This window comes from Stegastes partitus, unplaced genomic scaffold (genome assembly GCF_000690725.1).
Source record: "Stegastes partitus isolate 25-593 unplaced genomic scaffold, Stegastes_partitus-1.0.2 Scaffold2029, whole genome shotgun sequence".
Classification (NCBI taxonomy): Eukaryota; Metazoa; Chordata; class Actinopteri; family Pomacentridae; genus Stegastes; species Stegastes partitus.
Window position 1 is genome coordinate 360 of NW_007579760.1, and position 21019 is coordinate 21378.

At 42.0% G+C, this 21019-nt stretch overlaps 1 protein-coding gene across 1 annotated transcript in view; it reads right to left on the bottom strand.

The window, feature by feature from the left end:
• Positions 1-1320: 1320 nt before the first annotated feature.
• The window catches only part of etv4 (ETS variant transcription factor 4), a 40640-nt gene continuing 20941 nt past the window's right edge, over positions 1321-21019 (bottom strand). The window contains exons 5-12 of the mRNA XM_008303541.1: positions 18353-18482; positions 16135-16317; positions 15634-16031; positions 11159-11227; positions 9481-9528; positions 7604-7776; positions 4662-4763; positions 1321-1854 (exon numbers count right to left, since the gene is read on the bottom strand). Of these exons, the coding sequence (XP_008301763.1) occupies positions 1627-1854; positions 4662-4763; positions 7604-7776; positions 9481-9528; positions 11159-11227; positions 15634-16031; positions 16135-16317; positions 18353-18482 (1331 nt within the window). The 3' untranslated portion in view covers positions 1321-1626. The remainder of the gene's footprint in view (positions 1855-4661; positions 4764-7603; positions 7777-9480; positions 9529-11158; positions 11228-15633; positions 16032-16134; positions 16318-18352; positions 18483-21019) is intronic.

The following is a 21019-nucleotide window of genomic DNA, read 5'->3' on the forward strand; positions in this document are numbered from 1 at the left end:
TCCTCAAGGATTCATTTAAGAAACTTTGATTACATTGTTCAGATTAGTGGTTATTATGAATTAAACTGTTGGCTGATGAGCAGAAAATTAATCAGACAACATTTTGTTAAGAGGAGACACAGCAGTACAATAAGTATTTAATTAATAGATATCAAACTTTTCCAGCTGATTACTTTCATTAAAACAATTATTATTTGTATTATGAGTCCTGTGACATTTTATGTTATGTAAGGTATAGTAATTGTATATTTACATAAATATATATATGCACTAATTTGTACAACACAAATCTGACTTTTGGATAAAATTTATTCATTCTTTTATACATCTGTTTTTTATATTTATGTATTTCTCTGCAAAGAAAACACTTCCAACAGTCCAAATGTATTTTCACTTTGTTTTTAGGGATAAAATGTTCTATTTATGAGGCCGTGAACCTTCAGAATATAGACGAGGATTAAACTGGAAGTGATGCTCAAGTGGAGACTCCTGACTGAAAAAAAACAGCTTATTTTCAGGAAACAGCCTTTTAAAGATTTGTTTCATGATACGTGTCTTAATAAATAATAATCATACACGTATATGAATTCCATACGTTATTATTGGAACCTTATTCTGAACCTTTTACAGGTAAAAGGTGTAACTAATAGATTAAACTTCCCCAGCAATAAAACAAACACTTGTTAAATGTAGTAAACAAATCTCCCTGACTAATTAAAATATTTGGTTTAAGATGGAACTGTCCCTACAAGATTAAATATGTAGCATGAATTTACCTGATCAATTAAAACACTAAAATAAATATCACCTAATATATCAATTAAGTTGACTAATTTAAATCTTAAGCACATGTTTCCTATACAAATTCACCCAATTAACTTAATTATTAACGTTTAGTCATTAAGATTGTCAACAAGCATTTTTTATTGTAACAATTATTTAGTCTCTTTTCTATTGAAAAATAAATAAAAATGATGTTTTCCCAGAAGCCAGCGCTCCAATTATTCCGCCGTCCTTCACCCACAGACGGCAGATTAATCAACTAATTGCTTCGGCTCTGATTTTGACTTATTGGGTCACACTTCAAATTAAATTGTCGTCATTTACTGTTAATGTGTTGGGCTGCCGCGAGCAATTAATTTAATTAACTGTATTTTCGTTTTCTCTTTCTTCAGGCTGGTGTGCATGAAGGAGGTTGTTTATCGTTTAAATGATCCAGACAGCGTCGCTCCTACTTCAGGTGGGCGTACCTCATCATGCAAGTTAAACGATGAGATGTAATACAAGAAAGTAAAAAAAAAAATACACAAGAGCTTTAACTTGGGTATTATTATGGGTATTTATTAAGCAATCTCTTCAACCACAGTCATGTTTATGGATCGAGTAGGCCTCGGATGTGAGAGGAATGCAGCTCTTAAAAACAAAACGGAAACAAAACAAAAAAAAAATCCCTAACGAGATTAATTTAAAACAAAAACACCATAGCCTTATATACAAGTGGATGGGGTGGGCATGTGCAAGAGGTGCGTGGGGGGGTTTCAGGGCGTGTATGATGATTGGTTGGTACAACAGGAGAATTTCTGGAGGCGGGGGGGCAAGAGGAGGGCAGGTGGAGGTGGGGCGGCTTTAGTACATGTAGCCTTTGGAGTAGGGCTGAGGGCCCATGTTTTGGGGGGCTTGTTCGGGGGTGTAGGGCACGCCCTCGTCCAGGTGCGACAGCGGCACCGTGTCCTCCTCGTTGACGTAGCGCTCGAACTCCGCCTTCAGGCTGGGCCGCTGATTGTCGGGGAAGGCCAGCGAGATGAGGGCCTCGGGCTCGCACACAAACTTGTAAACATAGCGCTCCCCGGCCACCTGGAAACGACGAAGGGAAACATGAGACGGGCGTCCGACACAAGTCTGTACGTAAAGCAGGTGTGTCGTTAAAGGTTGCGGTGAGAATTTTTTGAGGAAATTCTGTTTAGATACGACAGAAAGAAGAGAGGCTCTGTGATGTTTTCATGATGTTATGACATTTTATGAAATGAAAAATGCTTTATTTATCCCAGAAGGGAAATTCAATCTTGTAAAAGCTCACTTTTTTTTTTTTTTTAAATCAATATAACATATATTTATACAACAATAATAATAATCATTCATTTTATATTTATTTATTTATATATTTATTTCAATCATGACATTTTATTAACCCCACCGTGGGGACACTTGCAAACATTCAGGAAATATCACTAGAAAAAGTAAAGAATTCAAAAAGCATATTTTAATTGTCCAAATTGCTCTGGATGGAAAAAACTCTAAATTCTTTTAAGAGTAGAAATACTGACAGAGAAGTATTAATGCTGCACAGATTTGTCCACAAGTAGAAAAATAACGACTCTGCACATAAAATGCTGATATTTGTAGCTAATTATTAACTTTTTAAGGACCGACACCCAACTGAATCTAGATCACAGCAGCTTTGTGATGCTTTGACGATATTACAACCTTTACCTACAAAAAAGTAAACGTACTATTTTGAATTGTCCAAACTGCTCAGGATGGAAGGAACTATATCGTACAGATTCTTTTATGAGTAGAAATACCGACAGAGAAGTATTAATATTACACAGATTTGTCCGCAAGTAGAAAAATGCTAATAAAATGCTGATACTTGTAGTTATTTCTTCATTTTTCCGTGCTGTGACTGGTTCTACGGTGACTGTTCAGCTATTTAATCCTGCGGTGCTGCGAGTAATGAGTCTAGAAAATCAAAAATTTTCACTTTCTTAAATCTGTTCCAGCACATTCTGACTTGTTTAGATGTAGAAGTCCGCCGCCCAGCCAGTAAAACTACAACAACTGCTGCATGTAATCAATGTCAGGATCATTAAAGACACCAACACTGCATGACTGCTGCCACACGTTAGGTTTTAATTGCTGTAACATCGACTGCATGCAGGATGGATGTTGTATTGACGCTTCCTAAACAATCACAACCCAACAGCTGGACATAAACATCCAACGACAACCGGCAGGGAGTTAAAACAGCAGCAACTTCTCATAGAAATCAGACAGGAATGTGAAACCGGCCGCTGAAATCCTTCATTTAAATCACTTCCCAAAACCTAAGATGCATCTTTTTGTGTTAAATTCAGCAGAAAACGTGTGGTTTGAAGCCGGACATGGGCGAGTTATCGTCCTTATTTTTGCTCTATTTGCCTCCATATCGGTTCTTTCCACATGTAGAAAGCTCTGCGTATCATTTATTACTAGTAAACCCTCGTTTATAAGTCGTACCTACTGATTTTACGCGGTAATTAAACACGAGCATATGTTTTATGGATCGATTATCGGCCAATACGAACGACTACATTCGGGTGGAATGTGTTTTATTCTCCTCCCTCTTAGTTATTGTTCTTCCGCTCACAATCCAACTGATAAACTGCTAATCAACAGCTTCGGACTGTTAAAAATCACTATAAAAACCTCCCTTTGGCACACGGGGGAGGAGATAAAACCAGCTGCAGGGACTGTTCACGACCCGCCGGCCCAAACGTTGTTCTGATTATTGGTTTAAAAAAAACTGATCTGTGAAGAATTAGTGAAATAATTTAAAGCTTTTAGCTACGACTTAGGGAACAACTTTCTGTTTTAGTTGCTGGTGGGTGGTGCTGGACTGCATTACGTTCAAAAGTAGTGATATTTTTGCACCTTTATGGATGTTAACGGGGTGGACAAAATATTAGAAACCCTCTTAAATGTAACTTAATCCACTACACCTCCTCAATAAGGTAGAATTCAATCAAGTCACTGTTACTCAAATAGCACATTTACAACAAGAGATGTTTTAAATGTAAACTTTCCTGTAGAAAACTTAATGCAGAAAAAGATGCTTTGAGTCATTTAGAAACTGTCATCACACAGCAGCTCCTTTGTTTGCTGTCAGCTCAGTCTGCAGCACATGTAGCAGAGCACACAGCTGAGCAGACGGTGGTGCCGAGTCAACCGGTGTCTTTACATTAAAGGACGAACTAATTTGTGATTTACAGTGCTTAAAAGTTAATCAACATATATAAACAATATCAGAATTTCTGACTACTGAAAGCCCTAAAAGTCCACCATCGGTCAGGCTTTAATTACTAGTAATTATTTTTTAAAACATTGTGATTTATGATGAGAAGTTCCTCAGTAATGTAAATATTAAAGGTTAAAACCCGACAAAATTTGATAAAATACTCATTTAAGAGGCTAAATTACACAGTATGGTCTTACACTGTTATTGTTATGCAAGTTTACCTGACTAGTTTATCTGTCTGATAAAGTCTCTAAGATTTGGTACCATTAAAATGTTTAAAGTGAACCTTATATGTTTATCGAAGACACACTTCAGCAAACAGGTTAGAATGCAAGTTAAATGTAGGACTTTAGGGCTGCAGAAATTAAATAATTTCAATGCAGGGTTTTGCAATTTCAAGCCTGGCATGAAAGTCACTTTAAGACACTTTAATGGTGTGTTGTGGGAGTTTTAAATCCATTACGTAGTGAATTTTGAACCGAAGCAGCTTAAAAAACACCCAACAGTCAGAAAAATCTACGCAAAATTAGATGTTTTCCTCAAATTGTTGAGCTTAAACCGACAAGTTCTGTGAGTCTTCTGCGTGTGGAGTTTGCATGTTTTGTACCTTTTGCATGATTCCCTTCTCGTAGTAGTAGCGCAGAGAGCGGCTGAGCTTGTCGTAGTTCATGGCTGGACGGTTCTTCTGCATCCCCCACAGCCTGGCCACCTGAGCGAGGAAGGAAACCCAGTCACACCTCTGAAAATAAAGCTTAGCGGGCCAAGTTTTGGTCCCTAAAACAATAAATCAGGTGATTGTAACTCTGCTGTGCGGCCACTAGGGGTCCTCGTTGACGAGCCGAACCGCCCGGCGCTCTTTAAATTCAACTGTGTCAACATGCCAAGACCAGGGCGAGTCCCCACATGTGGATTCACTTCCTTTTTATGTAACCCATTACCACTTGAATGCAACCAGAGTCCCACAGTGTTTGCAGTGAAATAGGAGTCGGTGAAATACAGCTCCGGCCCAAAAAAAAAGAAAAAAAAGCTCCGCTGATAAAGGAGCCACCACCTCTGATGGAGAATGAATGTCCCCCACAACAAGCCCACACAGGCTGCCGGGAGGTAAATCAGGGCGTCCTGCAGCAGCAGCGGCTCAGCTTGACTAACATGTTGGGGAGAAGCTGTAAAAGTTGGGGGAAGGGAGGCGCTCGGATCCATGACTCAGGGAGACAGGTTGGATCCCACAGCAGCCCCGTTTGATCCCTGAGTGAGCTCTCAGCCCTAATTGCTCTTGTAAAAAAAAACTCTCATTCATTTTTAATGTACAGTAAAAAGATAATGGAAAAGCACGATATAGGCTGGTCCATATTCCGCCCTAAATGGACGCCGTCTGATACGGTGGGGGGGGGGGACGGCGATCAAACTGCAGACTTAAACATCGCGAAAACGTCTCGACTGGAGAAACGCGAGGAGGCGAGAGGCAGAGCGGGACGGGGGTGTTGGATGTTTCCGCGATAGCGCTCGTCCTTCATTTATCAATCCGGCGTTTCATGTGTTGAATAATGAATGGGGGGCGACTAATGGAAGACGGATCAGAGAATAGAGCAGCGAGGAAAGTGGCCAAATCCCACTCCTGATCGCTGTAATCTAGGTAGCACCTTCAAAACCCCCGTAAGCTCCTTCCAAGAATAACTTGGCCCTTATCGCATTTATATTAATGTCAGGATCTTTATCAACACGATCCTCTATCTGTGGACGTACAGTAATGGGCTGATGCTGATGCCTTCTAAATTATGTATCTGCCTCTCTCTAAACATTTAAAGTGATATTATTACTACTGAGCAAGCAGCAGCCAAAAAAAGGCCTTTAAAAGCTGCAGCATCATCAGCTGATGAGTCCTCCAAGTCAATAAAAAAAGAGAAATAATCACTATTTACGACTTGGTTCGCTTTCCAAAAACATTCAGGACTCAATATCTGACCAGTTTAATGAAAAGATCCTAATTAAAGCATCGAAATCAGGGTTGGATGTCGTTTATGTCGTCATGTTTCTGCTCATCGATCAGTATTTATTTTGATTTGTTCTTTGAGTTGCAGTAAAATCCAGCGTTTACAACAAGTAGGTTGATGAAGTAAGAGTACTTTCAGTAGATTTCCCTGATTATACCTATTTAAGTTATATTTTCACTGCAGGACTTTCACCTAAGTAGAGTTTTTCCTCTCCGTCTATCAAGGTAAACAAACATTTCATCATAATTACATGAATTAATACAGTTAGTTTGTTTTTCGGTGGTGATGTGAGAGTGGAGTTCCAGCATGCATCTCTGCGCAATTAACCAAAATATTGTCGCAATACAGCAAAGCGCAACATCCAAATTGCAGGATCTGCTATATTTAAGCATAAACATACAGTTATAAACGAGGCGTCGTGGCGCGACGGAGACGCCCGACCACATAAATCACTCTCCACATATAAGGAAACATGCTCTTTTTTTTTTTTTGGTGCAGACTAAAGCAAGAATCATTGTTTTTATATTGAATTCACTGATGTTACAGTTAATATGATTATTTATTTTGCTTATTGTTTGGTCCTACCTGCATGTTTCGCAGCTACGGTTGTAAAGTGTTGCAGCAAAATGACTGTATTCAGCCTTAATGAGAGTCAATAAGCAGAAAAGTTACTGAAAATCTGTCAGAGAAGACAAATAAAGAGTTGCTGATGGTGTAATTTTGCTGCCTACAACAGTTGAATGTTAGCAGCACAACTACGTGAACTAATCTTTCATATCATCGTGACTATTTTCGGGTTTATTCTGGCTACTTTACTGTCGTGAAATCCGGGTCCAACCATAGGGCTGGTCCGAATAGCAATTTCTGATCTCCGGACATTCGGTCCCAATTAATGACGAATATTCAGAATATTCGGGGGCGGCGACGGCTCTGTTTCCGCGGTGGCGGGGATATTCGGAGATCAAGTTTGATGTCCCGATTCCAGCACAGCGAACGAAGAGTCGGCTATTCGGGTCCAGCCCGAGTCCTACCACAAACTTATAAACCGTTTTGTGGCAGCGTTTGTTAAATTAATTTTCGTTTACCTTCTAATCGAGCAGCTCAGAAATGCCTGATTTACGCTAAACTCACGATTTACTTCAGACAAAGGCGTTAGGAGACGGGAAGGACTCGTTGGGCAGCAGGTCATATCTACGGTACGAGGACAGTAGTGCACGTCCTCAGCAGTACCGTCGATGCATAAAAAGCATGCAGCCCTACATTAGTGTCTAATGGTGCAGATGGATGTCCAGGTCCATGTGGATGAAGGGTAGGGGTTATAAAGCAGTGCGAGTGAAATGTGTTCGGTAGCCGACTCGATAAGCAGATTAAAAATTGAAATTTCTTAACGATTCCTCTAAGAATCTGAGTTTCTCCAATCAGAGAGCTCCTTGGACAGCCTCTGCCTCCATCTAAGGTCACCGATGATCACGCAGAAAACATGAAAGCATCAGGAGACAAAGCACCTCAAGTTTCCCCCACCAGCATCGACTCTAAACCGCTATAACTCCAGACGTACCTCCTCGGGCTCGATGAGTTTGAACTCCATGCCGCGGCCGGTCCAGGCGATGAAGTGGGCGTTGCCGGGGTCGTCCAGGAGGGCAACCAGGAACTGCCAGAGCTGCAAAGAGCCGCGGCGCTGGTAAGGCGTGCCCTCGCGAAAAACGCCGCCCCCTTCCTGCTTCACCTCACCTGCACGAGAAACCGAGGAGACGCACTTTTAGGGTCACATGCTTTTACGTCTGCCACAGATGTTCTGGAAGGTTCTGAACGCGTTGCCTTGGTTGCTCGGCGGTTAATCTCCAGCCAAGTTCATGCGATATTTGATACATTTTCAGCGCAATAATGCATCAGACCATTAAGATTCAATCATTAAATTATGGCCTAAGTGCTTCTTACATTACATATACAAACTTTGACTCATAACAGCTGAAAAATATAATAATGCGTCCAGCACGTCGACGGGTCAACCGATCTGTACGACTGCACACTAAACTGAAATCCTTGTTATCGAGGGAAGGCTCGATGTGTTCAGTCAGAAGATTAAACTAAAGGTCACACGGTGCGCACTGGTAGAAATAAAGAACATGACGTTTAGGAAACACTGTGTTTTAAAACAGTTTTAAAACATTAAAGCTGTCATTTTACAGCCACACGCTGCAAAAGAATAAATTAATATTTGTAAAAGTAAAGATGACTGATTATTGGCTCGTGTTGTTTCTTTCACAAAACATTTCAATTAATACTTTTTCTGCCATTTTAGTAGATATTACCTCTAAAGTAATCTTTAATTCACACAATTTTACTTTCAAGTTAAAGGCAGATTTCTGTAAAATAGCATTTTTTGCCAATTTAAAAACAGCAAAACAATTTTAGCGCCAAACATCGATTGAATTACCGTGTTGATGTGGAAATTATTTACTTGTCAACATGTAAATAAAAGCTTTTTTTCTGGGATTTTACTAAATATTATCTGTAAAACAACAGTTTTAAATGTCTTCACGAGTTCTGAATCCTTAATAAACAGAACTTTCCAATAAAATAATGGCAAATGTGTGTAAAAGAATATTTTTTGCTGATTCAAATACAGTAAAAATTGTGTAATTAGATGTTGAATGCATGACCAGATTTGTGGCCATTAAGTACAGTTTTGGTCTATTTTTGTTTATATATATATAAATAAATAGTTAACAAGTAAATTATTACTTTTTTGTGATTGTACCTGATCTTATCTGTAATTAAACAAAACGGAAAATCTGTTTAGAAAAAAAAGTTTTAAACAATTAATATGCAAAATATGAAAAAAAATGTTTACGGCTAATTTAAATTTAAAAATGTATAATTTAATGGTCACATATTATAAAAGAACATAACTATTTGTAAAAATACAGATTTTGGGGTGTAGTTTTTGCCTGTTTTGTTTTTAAACGTATCTGTAATTTAACAAAACAGGCAGTAAACTGATGGAAACTGCAGCTCGAAACCTTCATTTTTACCAGTGCAGAAATAAAAGCAACCCTGAGTGATGCAACAAGCAGGTAAACGGACACTGATTCGTGTTTGGTTCTCGGTTGTTTACCGGTCACCCGATACCTCGTACACAAGTGTGGGAACACGAGAAGCACAGCTAAGTTACCGCTGCCGAGCACTCGCACACTTCACCGGTTCAACCAGTGCCGACGCCCTCGGGTTCTTCACTCAATCTCCTTTAGCGTCAGCGAGCAGCAGCAGCATCACGAGGAAACCAAACCCACCGGCCGAGAACCCTCAACACAAGCAGCTCTGATGTCCACAACGTGACGTCGGGTACAGAGAGCGGAGAGCGTGCACGCCTCGCTGGGCCGGGCCGGGCATTGAAAGTGTGAATGCAGAGGGATTATGGGTAGGCGGGCTCACCTTCGAACTTCTCTGGAACCACGCGGGAGTCATTTTCAAACAGATAGCCTGAGAGACAAGGGGAGAATTGTGTTAGAGCTTCAAGTGGCCTTGATCCTCGCTGCTCATTTGGGATCAGTGCCAAGCTGTGAATACACCAACATACAAGGATCCACTCACGCATGAATAACATTAAGCCAATAAGTGTGCACTCTTCTTTTACTGGAGTTTACTGGAGCACTTCAGGGATTTCATGTGAAAGGGACTCGAATCTTTGCTCCCAAGACCTCTGAACTCCTCCCTAGCGTCCTTCAGGCCTTTAAACGTCTCCTGTCGGCTTCAATACGCTTAAAATAATTGAACAAGAATTTAAATTACCCAAAACAGTCCCGCAAACAATGGGAGAGAAGGGAGGGATTGTTTTCCTTTTTGCTGGGGAAATAGTGTGCTTTTTTCCAGGAGTTATGTTTATTCAGGGATTCTTGAGGCAGGGGTGAGGCGAGAGCCTCTGCCAATGGAAACATAGACACACCACCGGTTAGCCAATGGAAACAGGGACGCTGTACGCCGGTTAGCCAATGACCGCAGAGCTCGAATCAGCGAAGGCTCGATGCAGATAAAGAAGTGGAGGAGGCTGGGTCCATGCAGCACTGATATCACTGTGAATCCTTCGACTGTCCAACAACAATAATTTGGCAAAAAGCCTTTGAAGCTGGTGTGGGTAGGAATCTGGAAATGGCGTTTAACTTTGGGAATACAGTCCTCCTGCTGCAGCCCTCTGGTTTCTGTCCTAAATGAAAACATCCTGATCGAGGTTTTTTTTGCCACCGATGTCATTTATTTTTCGGTATCGGTTGATTTCTAGAGACGAGGTGGGCAGTTCTGTGTCGGCGAGCAGAGAGCATTGGAGGATTTTAGCGAGTAAAGGGGCACCGTGACAAAGTCTGCCGTGATGCTTAACGACCTCCAGCTGGTGTACGTCAAATTGGAATAATGTTCAATAATTTTTCATACAAATGAATCAGTTATTTATGGATTACGTCTGTAGCGTGATCGGGTTTAGGTTCATAAAAGTTGCTTGTGTCAAACCTGCTCCTAAAACCCTTCCATCAAACATTTTTAGATGTTTTTATCGACCAAACAACTAAATGAGAAAGTAGCTGATGGATTATGTGACAGCGAAAATAATCGTTGGTTGCGACCCTGATTAAAAGTGAAGAACTCAACATGCTGACTGGCTTTTGGGCGGGACATTGCTAAAGACAGAGCCAAACTAGAGCATTTTTAAATTCAGTTATTTTATTGGTAATTGGTTTTAAAAGAATACAGACACCACAAATCAGAAAAATGCTATGTACCGGATCTGAAAGATGCTCGACCGTAGTCCATGCTACCACTGTTTTCTAACATCTGGAGGAACGTGTATCTGCATCTATTTAACAGCCAATAGGAACGACACAGTTTCTCCGAAAAGGCCTGTCATTGGTTAAAGTCTCTTGGCTAAATTTTCTAAAACCAGAAAACAGTCGCTAAGAGATGCAGATGTCTAGTTTCCTCTGGGACCATTTGAGCTGTAGCATGTTTGATGGGGGGTTTTTTTGGAACTTTTTCACCACGTGGCAAAAACATACAACAGCTTTGATGTGCAGAACGTGAAGGTTTATACCGATAAATCGATTAGAAAATGCAAAAAATTCACCTTCATTGCTGTGCTGGGGGTTTGGGTAGCCCTCACTGTGGTGGTACATGGAGGGACATCCAGGCACATCTGTAACGGAAACAGTTGAGGAAATGTTTCATTACATTGACTTTTAGGTTTATAAACAGAGTGGATGCGTTAACTGTGCATGAAGCTGATTTTAGGTGGTGACTGATCAGAGTTTCTGCTTCCCAAAGCAACATCGCTATGAGTCGTATTATATGGATATACTGTGCGATTGTGTGATCACTGCAAGGACAAACTCTGCATTTATCATATCGCTTCTCTTGTCTCTGCCGGTATTTTTAGGCCATGAGCAAGCACCTTCACCAGACCAGAAAAGTGGTACAGTATACAGTGTCTGCACTTTGTCTGGGCACATCAGCCACTGACTCAAATAGCTGGAATAGATTTTTTCGTACCGGTTCTCAAGAGGCTCCGAGCGAAATCCTCTGCAAGTTGGGACACTTTGTGGAGCACATTTAATACGTCGTGATGCGAGAGCATTGTTGCTGCGTATCCTGTGACTGCCCTGCTCACCTTTGTGTCTGGGCTTTTCTTCAGCGCACAAACAAAACGGTGACTCACGTACTCTCCTCCAGTGTGTTTGTCTGTTTTTGTGCCGTCTGTCAACTGTATCAATGAGGCTGGCGAGTTCATGAAAACTGAAAGGTGCAGCTCTTCGCCTGTGGCTCCCGCCGTGACTCACTCGCGGGGAATGCAGCTGCAGAGCGGCGCTGCGATAAGATGCCACTGGGGAAAATCAAACCCTCCATTCCAGGGCAGCAGCACTCGATCATACTGTAAATAATACGTCTGGCCGGCTCCCACCGGGGCAGCGACGGGCGAGATTGGGTGTGAGAGCACCGGGGTTAATTGTGTACCGAGTGGCACGACCATTTTGTGTCTTTCAGACGACACAATAGCAGTGATTAAGCGATGGAATGCCAGTTTGTATGTGAAACTAGGAGCCTCCTTCTCTAACCCTGCTTTTAAAACGGGACCGTAGACTTGTGGCATCCGTCTGTCATTGTTCGCATTGTTGAGAGAAAGCGCCGGCTGCGTTGTCTTTACACGCCGTTTGCTTTAATGCGCCTCCTTTGTGTGCCCAATTACTTCTTACGTGATCGTGACCTTACAGCTCTGGGATGGAACCGAAATCAGGTTACAATAACAGAAACCGGTCCGGGTTTTGTTTACAGGAAGCATCAAATTAAAAGCTCTTTAATATAATTATGATGTAATAATTATTAATTATTATTCAATTAACTAGCAACGCCAGACTTGAAAGCTATATAAACTCTTAAAAATGGGCAAAATTTCACCATTAATAAGAGAAAAATTGGGAGATTTTTACCATTTCAAACGGTACTTGAACAAATCGTGTGTGATGTGTCGTTCTGTAAGCTTAAAATCTTTATATTTTTATTTAAAAGCACTTTATTCTACATGTTTGATCTTGAAATTTTACCAAAAATACTCATGAGATTCGTTTTAAAAAAAAAACAAAAAAAAAACTTGAAGCCATCTGTCACATGACAAAAAAAAACTGCAATATTTCGGCTGAACTGCAGGTTGTGTTTACACGGAGCAGATAGTAGACACGTATGGAAGCAAATTAGAGCCACTGAGAGAAAAATTGAATGCATGCTGCAGTTATTTTATTACTTTAGTAAGTAATAAAATAACTGCAGCATGCTTCAAAAACAGTGAACAGAGGAGCAAGCTGCTGGACGATACATTCAACGTGGTGAAACATCTTAAAGAGCTGATACCTAGTTTGTGGAGGTAGTTAAAAAAATGTTAAATATATGTAATATGTAGAGCTGCTATTTCTTTTTTCGAGCTCTGGTAACTGCTGTAGACGCTGTAACTACACTGTACACAAGTGCTTTTTCATTTTTGCTAAGTAAATTGAAGAAATGTAACTTTAGTTTTTTACGACTTAGAGCATTATAACTGCGTCACAGTGCATCAAAGTCACTTCTGAATTCTCTCTCCTTCTAGCCATGGTTGTGTTGTTTCCATAGAGGTGCAGGACTTTATACTACAGTAAAAAATGAACCCACAGTGATGCAACCACAGCAAAGAAGCTGCTCAGCATTCGGAGGGTTAAATGGTAGCAGACTGACGTTTCTCACTTCTGCGGATGTTTTTAATTGGATTTTTAGGACTACCGGGAATCGTAACTCTTTAACAAATGTGTGTTTTTATTTATAACTTCTGCTGAAACCAGCCTTTCTACGCTGTACATTAAGGAAGTCAAGATGTCTCCTTTTTACTGTCTGACTGATAAACTCTGATCTTTTCCCGATGAAACTCATATCAGAGACGCTTTTGAGGAAACTCCACCAAACTTCTCCTCGGTTATCCGCAGAAAAACATCCTTTTGTGCCTCGTTCTTTTTCCAGGTTGTTGCTACAAAAACAGTGAGTGTGCTGTTTTTTTTTTATTTGCATTAGATTTTAGCTTCGTCCACTGATGTTGGTGCACGACCTGCAGGCAATCTGCAGCAGCTTTTAGGACGGACGTGTTTCTCTCTGTGCTTGTTTTAAATTCAGAGCTGCTCTCTGTGCTCACCGCTGGTAGAGCTTGTTGTTAAACCTCCTGAGCTTCTACCCCACCCCAGCCTCCCCATTTACCCTCCTACCTACCACCCCCCCCTTCACCCTCTCCCAAAGCCCAGCCAGTGAGAGGTTCGAGTTACTGCGGCCACGCTCATTTTTCCATTATGAGTTCATCTGCCTGCAGAAAAAGGAAGCCGCTGGTGCAACCTGAAACCCTGGAGCACTCCACCAGGGACTCTAGTCTTTCCAGTGCCCTCCATTTTCTCAATGAAATTCCTCTGCCTCTCTCTCTCTCTCTCTCACAGAGGAGGAGGAGGAGGAGGAGGAGGAAGGAGGGAGGAGTGTAGCTGCAGCAGAGAAAAAACATTTTTTTTTAAGTGTCAGAGAGTTGAAAGGAGGAGTTTTGGAGGCTGAGCTGGGTAGGAGTCTGCATACAGTGGAGAAGTTTGTTTGCCTTTTGGACATTTTGTTCTAGGGTTAGCGACGCACACCGGGGAGGGTTTTTTTTTTCCCCTCGTTAAGGGACATTTTCGAAGCGGTGCCAAATGATAGTTAAGAGATAAACTGTCAGGATGTTAGTTCACGGACTGCTCTCACCGCTTTTATACGTGGAAATGTGATTTTAAAACACATTTAACCCGTATTTCTCACTTCTTCACTGCAATCCAAAGCAGAAAAAACTTGCCACGAGGCTCACTTTATTGTAACACGACACCCTCTGTAACCTTGAGAGTTAATTGAATATTCGATATAAGTCAATAAAGTGTCCATTCAGTCACAAGAGAACTGGTAATGGTTCTGCTAACAAGAATATCATGTCCTACGTTTGCTGGTTCAACCCTCGTTTTCTCTGATTCCTGTCACAGTTTATTAGCATCTTGCTGCATCTTTTTCACATTAATGTTTAGACAGAACAGGCAGGGAGGATGGAGCTCTCACGGAGAATAGGAAGTGATTCCTTTTTAGATTTTAATTAACCAGAAATGTTCTTGCTCCAGTCCTCCAGTGACTAATCGTGCAGCTAAAGATGACAAAAGTCTGACAAACAAGACTGACAGAAAGCTAACTGTCAGCAAATCACTTTCCAAGTCATTCATAAACCTGAGAGAGACGCACATTCTCTGTTTTCAGCTTTTTAGATGCAAAAAGGTTTATGCTTTCCTGTTTTACGTTTAGAAATATTCATCATCTCTGGATTTTGGACAGTCTGACGGTTTAAAAACAAGGAACAGATCTGCAATTAATGATCATTCTCACTGTTGAGTCATATTTGTGTCGTTGTTTGGTCTATAAAATGTCAGAAAATGGTGAAAAATGCAGATCAGTCTTTACCACGGGTCAAAATGACATCCGATGCAGATGTTGTGTTTTGTCTACAGCACAAAGATGTTCAGTTTACTGCTGAAGAGGAGTAAAGACACCAGAAAACATTCAGATTTAAGAAGCTGAAATCATAGAAATGTGACTTTTTTAATTACTTAAAATAATTAAACTGCATTACTCTGATTTCTCCACTGTTCAGACGTATCTTAGGACCATCGACTAATAGATCTGAGTCACCTTAGATCTATTAGTCTCAAACATATTTCTAGTTTTAATCCTACACTGACACAGGCTGCAAGTTATGTCGATTATTTTCTCATTTAATCATGAAAAATGTAAATCAGTGTTTCCCAAAGCCTCCAGAAAGGTCTTGTTTTGTCCACAACCTGTCATTAAGGTGGAATAAAACCAGAAAACATTCATATATAAGAAGCTGAATCAGAGAATTTACATCATTTGTCCTCTTTAAAAAAAAAAAAGTTTCCCAAATTGATTCATTTAATAGCTGATCATTTTGTTTGTTGGAATTAAAACCACAGAAACACAAAACAACAGTTGACATGAACATCGGTGTGCTCGGCTCACCAGGTTCGTAGGTGTAGTCTGTGGGCTCCTGCTTCACCATCATGTGGGCTGGTGGGAACCGGTGTGGGTGTGAGTGCGGGTGTGGGTGAGGGTGGGGGTGAGGTCCCTGTCCTCCCCCGTGTCCCGGCCCGGCCATGTGAGCCGCCCGCTCGTACAGCGGGTCCAGGTATTCTTGCTTAAAGCTCTGCTGCAGGTAGGGCATGCAGGGGTCGGAGTGCTGCCGATGGTAACCACCTCCACCACCGCCTCCGCCTCCACCTCCACCCCCAGGACCTCCGCCGCCTCCCGCACCACCTCCACCGCTGCCAGCCGGGGCAGAAGGCATCCGCTGAAAGGCCTGCCCTGGCGGGGGGAACTGGGGGCACATGGGGTCTCCTGAAGCACCCTGAAACCTGGAACTGAGAAACCAGACACAAACGCTCAGTTCGGGATCTCAGTCGATAAAAATGTGCAACTGGATATGCTGAGTCCCTGCTGCCGGGGTTTTGCGTGCCGTGTCACCTGGCGCTGATGGGGTAGCTGTTGCTGGGGAGCGGCTGGGAGGTGGCAGCAGGGTTCATGTAGCCAGCGTCGGGCCGTCCGGCCGTGGCGGGCTTTGGGGAGTAATGCTGCTGCATTGGAGACATGGGGGTCCCTGGGCAGGAGCTCTTCGCTCCACCCGCAGCCCTTTTCTGCTCATAGGCACTGTGGAAAAACACACGTATGGCATGAAAACACGTCTCGGCAGTCAAACCAGACAGCAGCTTTCTCTCCCAGTCAATACAACAAACATTTTACGGGGGTTTCGTCAATAACGTGTGGTCAGAGTTTCAGCTGCGTCGGCTTATTCAGCGCTGGGTCGTCGTACAAACCGATGTTGTAGAGATAAAATCACTGTCTCATTTATTCTGCCTTTGGTAACAGTGGATGTCAGTAAATGTGCGGGGAGACAATGAATCATCCTTTTGAGCCTCCCGAGAGTTCGGCTTCCACTTTAATGCAATGGAGGTAAATGGAATTGCAATTATCGGTGCTAAAAGCATTAAAACATGATGTTCATAGTTCCTCGGCAACGTGTCTTTCCAGGAACAATGTCCTGGTTAATCTGGATAACTCGGTGTGGAACGTTCTCTGCTTCCTAATGAAGAAAGGGTCCCTCTGAAATATGTGTTTTCTGGATTATCCAGAGGAAGCCGTTTCTGGAAAAAGGAGGCAGTGGTTTTCCGTGGGATTGAATTCCCCTTTGTACTGAGGTGGATGCAGAAATCCCAAAGGTGCGTTACAAAACCAAGAATATCTGCATGGCTGCTCACCGCTGAAGGTACATGGAAAAAGTATGGTTTCGTTTGCTGGCAGTGATGCTTGAGTACACCATCAGTGTAGGATGACCTTCAGGCTACATCCACACTAGTATGTTTTAGAACCAGATGAGCGCTGTAGCACTGATTCAGAAATATTTGTAGTGCATATTGAGGCACAGAAAATTAATAAGGGTGACTGCATTTTCAAATTAAAACTCCTTTCCAAAAGTCTCTGTTGTAGGAGTCGTAAACACAGCAAATTTTGTGCACTCCCATGTAGTGAAAATCCATTTTTGTTGAGTTTTTTTATGTCTTAAAAACCTGGAGTTAAAAAATAAAAGCTGCAAGAATGAGAAGACACTTACTACCTCCATTCATCCAGCTTCCTTCAACTAAACAACCTCCCAGCTTTACAAGAAATGTGTTCTGTTGGTAAATAGAAACCAAAGAACCAATAATCGTCACCTCAGTGTCATTATTTACATTCTAAAGCTGCTTATTTTAACTCTAAAATGTCTGAGCTGCGACCAAAACACACCAAACGTTCTGCTGTTGGCCGCAAGAGCGAACACAAGAGTCTTCATGCACTCCCAGCATCTGAGGAGCTAAAGACCCAGCAGATCGCTTTTATTATCGGTGGTAGTGTCTCACAACAAAAGGACAATCCTTAGTGTTATGTGTTAATGTGTGGCATACGTTACTATTAGCAGAGGGACATTTAGAGATGTTGTAAACTTTAGGCGCGATTGTAAACCAGCAATCAAGTACTGGGTATATTATATAGTGCGTTTCCATGTTGCCTGTTCTGTTAGCTTGACTCCTGCTCTCTGTGCTCACATAAACTACATTTTAATGCATCTGAATTCCCAATAAAGCTGCCCTCAGTGACGTAGTTCTCAGACAACAGAGCGAGTATGAGATATCAATTGAACCAATAACATGACTTGTTAACCAGGAGTCACTTCAGAGTCGTGTCTTAGCTACAGCTCTGCAGATAAAATGCTGATTTTATAACAACATAGCAGCATCGTCTGACGCACTCCTCGTCCAAACAACAAACATTTCCTGTCATAACATATAGAATGGTTCCTTAGAGCAACAGTTGGAAGCAATAGGAAGTCGTGGACATTCATATCTGTGTAGCTGCCAATTGTTTTGCTGTCAGACGCAGAGAGAGTGTTCTTCCTGAAGGGGAGCAGCTCAACTGAATTTAAAGTGTTAGTCACTGAAACAGTGTGTTTACATCGACTAGAGGCTCCACAGACACGGTGAAACGAACCATCTTTGTTGCATTTTGAGCTAAACAATTAAAAGACACATTCCGGGGACATGTGAGGCTTATTATTTTTGCAGAAAAGGGGCACCACATGTGACCTTTAAAACAAACAAACAGCAGCATTATTGTGGATGCAGCGTCAGCGAGGAGAAGCTGGAGGTACCTGGCATAAAGGCACTGCTCTCCACTGGGGTAGCTGAAGGTCTGCTTGTGGCTACAGGACTGGCTGGGGTCGGAGCCCGGGCTCTGCGGCTCCTTCTTGATAGTGACTGGAGGGCTGTGAAATGCCACCGCTACGAGAGAACACACAAAGCAGAGATGAGGGTTGGCGCACACACACACACAACACAACACGACACACAGCGATTGTTGGTACGTCCTTTTGTGATGCAGCCCTGCCCCGATACTGCTGTCATTAAGCTTAAAGGCAAAAGCAAATTCTTCTGTCGGCACAGGAATCTCCTCTACGTGCCAGCCAAAATGCTTAAGTGACTGTCAAGTGCAAAACACGGGGCAGCAGACAGACGCGTATAAACACACACTTCCACCAACACAAAAAAAGACACACACATGCTCACACACGACTGCATTCCTGCAGCCGTTTGGAAGCCCGGAGCGTCCTCGCCCACTTTTCTTCGCTCTTCCAGACACAACAGCAGCCAAAACTTCCTCTGTCAAAGTCCAGCTTAAAGCTAAACAACCGGGAAGTCTTGATGAAAGTGCACGTCACACGTTTTGTTGGGTTGACGCAGATTCTTTCCGACCACATGTTTGCAATTTCTTTCTACCTTTGAGTTAATAGATTTTTAAAAAAAGAAAAAAAAGAATGACAACCCTGATAATGCTCCTAAAAAAGCTTCAACTCAGCGAACTGTCCATCAAGCTGGACTGCTGGAGGGGACCTTTTGCCTTGATGGCCACAGAAACCACCCAAAGTGGAGCTTCAAACTGCGCCGAGGGCTTGTGTTTATTATGTGAGGGGAGGTTTTCACCCGGAGAACTGTACAGGATGTTTTTCTGGTCCCGACAGGGTAAACAGCAGCAGCTGTGCACTTCCAGCTGGGGAGGCATGTATTTATGTGTGTGTGTGTGTGTGTGTATAAGAACACTCGGCGAGAATATGTGTGTGCACAGGAAAAAAAAAAAAAAAAGGAGTGTGTGTGTGTTTCTGCAGTGGGTGTGGAGCTGACGGCCACACTGAAAGCTCACCCCAGGTAATTACATAGTGTCGTCCATTCACAAAAAGACGAGGAGGGAAAAAAAAAAAAAACACGTCTGGCTGACTGAATGAAGTGACGGTTCCACCAAGACGAGAGAGTAAAAAGGAAAGTAGCGCGAACACAAAGCGAGCAAAGATTACAGCACGAACCGCAAACAACGTTAAGGAGTGGCACCTGAACGCTCAAAAACTGGCTGCTCGTTAGGAATTTAATAAAACACCGAGATTTAAACGGTTTCGTTAACGGCCGGCGCAATGAGTCAATCAACAAAAATTTAGAACTAAAAACATCATAAACTGGCAATTGATCGTGTAATTTATTAGGTATAAAAGCCAAACATCCACCTGATGTTGTTTAATCTGCTTTGGATTATTGCACATTAACCCTCTGAATGCCAAACGGTTTTTTTGGGTTTTTTTAGCTGCTGCCACATTTTTCCTCACTTTAATATGAAGTCCTGCACATTTATGGTAACAGATCAACCACAGCTAGAAGGAGAGAAACTCAAAGGTGTCCTCTGTGCAGAATTATCAATTTCACCGGTCACAAATCATAAAATAGAAAATGCAAATTCCTTTGATTATTTATTTTGCAAAAAAATATTCAAAGTGTGCAACATTTTGTGCCCACAAGTGCTACCAGCACTGTGGCCCCACACATTATAGATGTTATTAACGCAGGTTTATATTTTTACACGTCTTTGCTTATCTCCTCTGTGTAAACCCTGCCTGCAGCTCAGCCCAAAAGTCTCTGAAGTTTTGTCACGTGACTTTTACTTGTCGCTAAATCAATAGTGCCTGATGCGCCAAGCAGTGAAGAATTTCTTGTTTTTGACACAATCTGTTTACTGCAAACTATTTATTTTTGGCAATTGTTTTTTAAACCAGACAAAGATTTTAATGAAATATTACGATTTTCAGCTAAGATTTGGTGAATCTTTCTGATGGAACCACACGTCTCACGGGGCCAGTTCAAGGACCATCCTTCTGGCTCGGACAAATGGTGTAATTTGGGCATTTTTTAAAAAACACTTTTGCCATTCAAACCCAAGGTTCAGTTTAATTGGTACATTTTGCAGCCCTAGATTCATTTTCTTCTCCTTAGATGTGTATAAATGCATTTTTTTAAGTATTCAAAGTGAAAGTGGCTCAGCAGCAACAACCATGGAATCAAAGAGCTCCCCTTCCAACGAGTACTTCTGCTTTGTCAAAGCTGACATACCTTCCTGTCGCGGCCTCAGATGTTTATTTCACTTTAACCTGTTTGCCTTTGAGAATGCAAAACCTATTAAATGATAAAGTGAGGCTGACAATCAAACGGCGCTGCTCATCATCACGGCCTTCCTTCCTATTTTTGGCCTGCACTCACTCTCCCATGGCAGGCAGGCAGGTGAGGAAGTGTTGGCTTTAGCGGAGGATCAACAGGATTAGAGAGCATTTACCCAGATTTCCCAGACAGACGCGATGGGATTCCAGCCTCCTCTAAGTCTCCGGCAGCTCAGGCACACACAGGGTGGCACATGACTGCCGCTCTAATAACACGAGTTTGTCTGTTGACATTCCCCCTCTTTTCTCCGCCATGGTCATGAACTGCAAACAATCCTCAGAGAG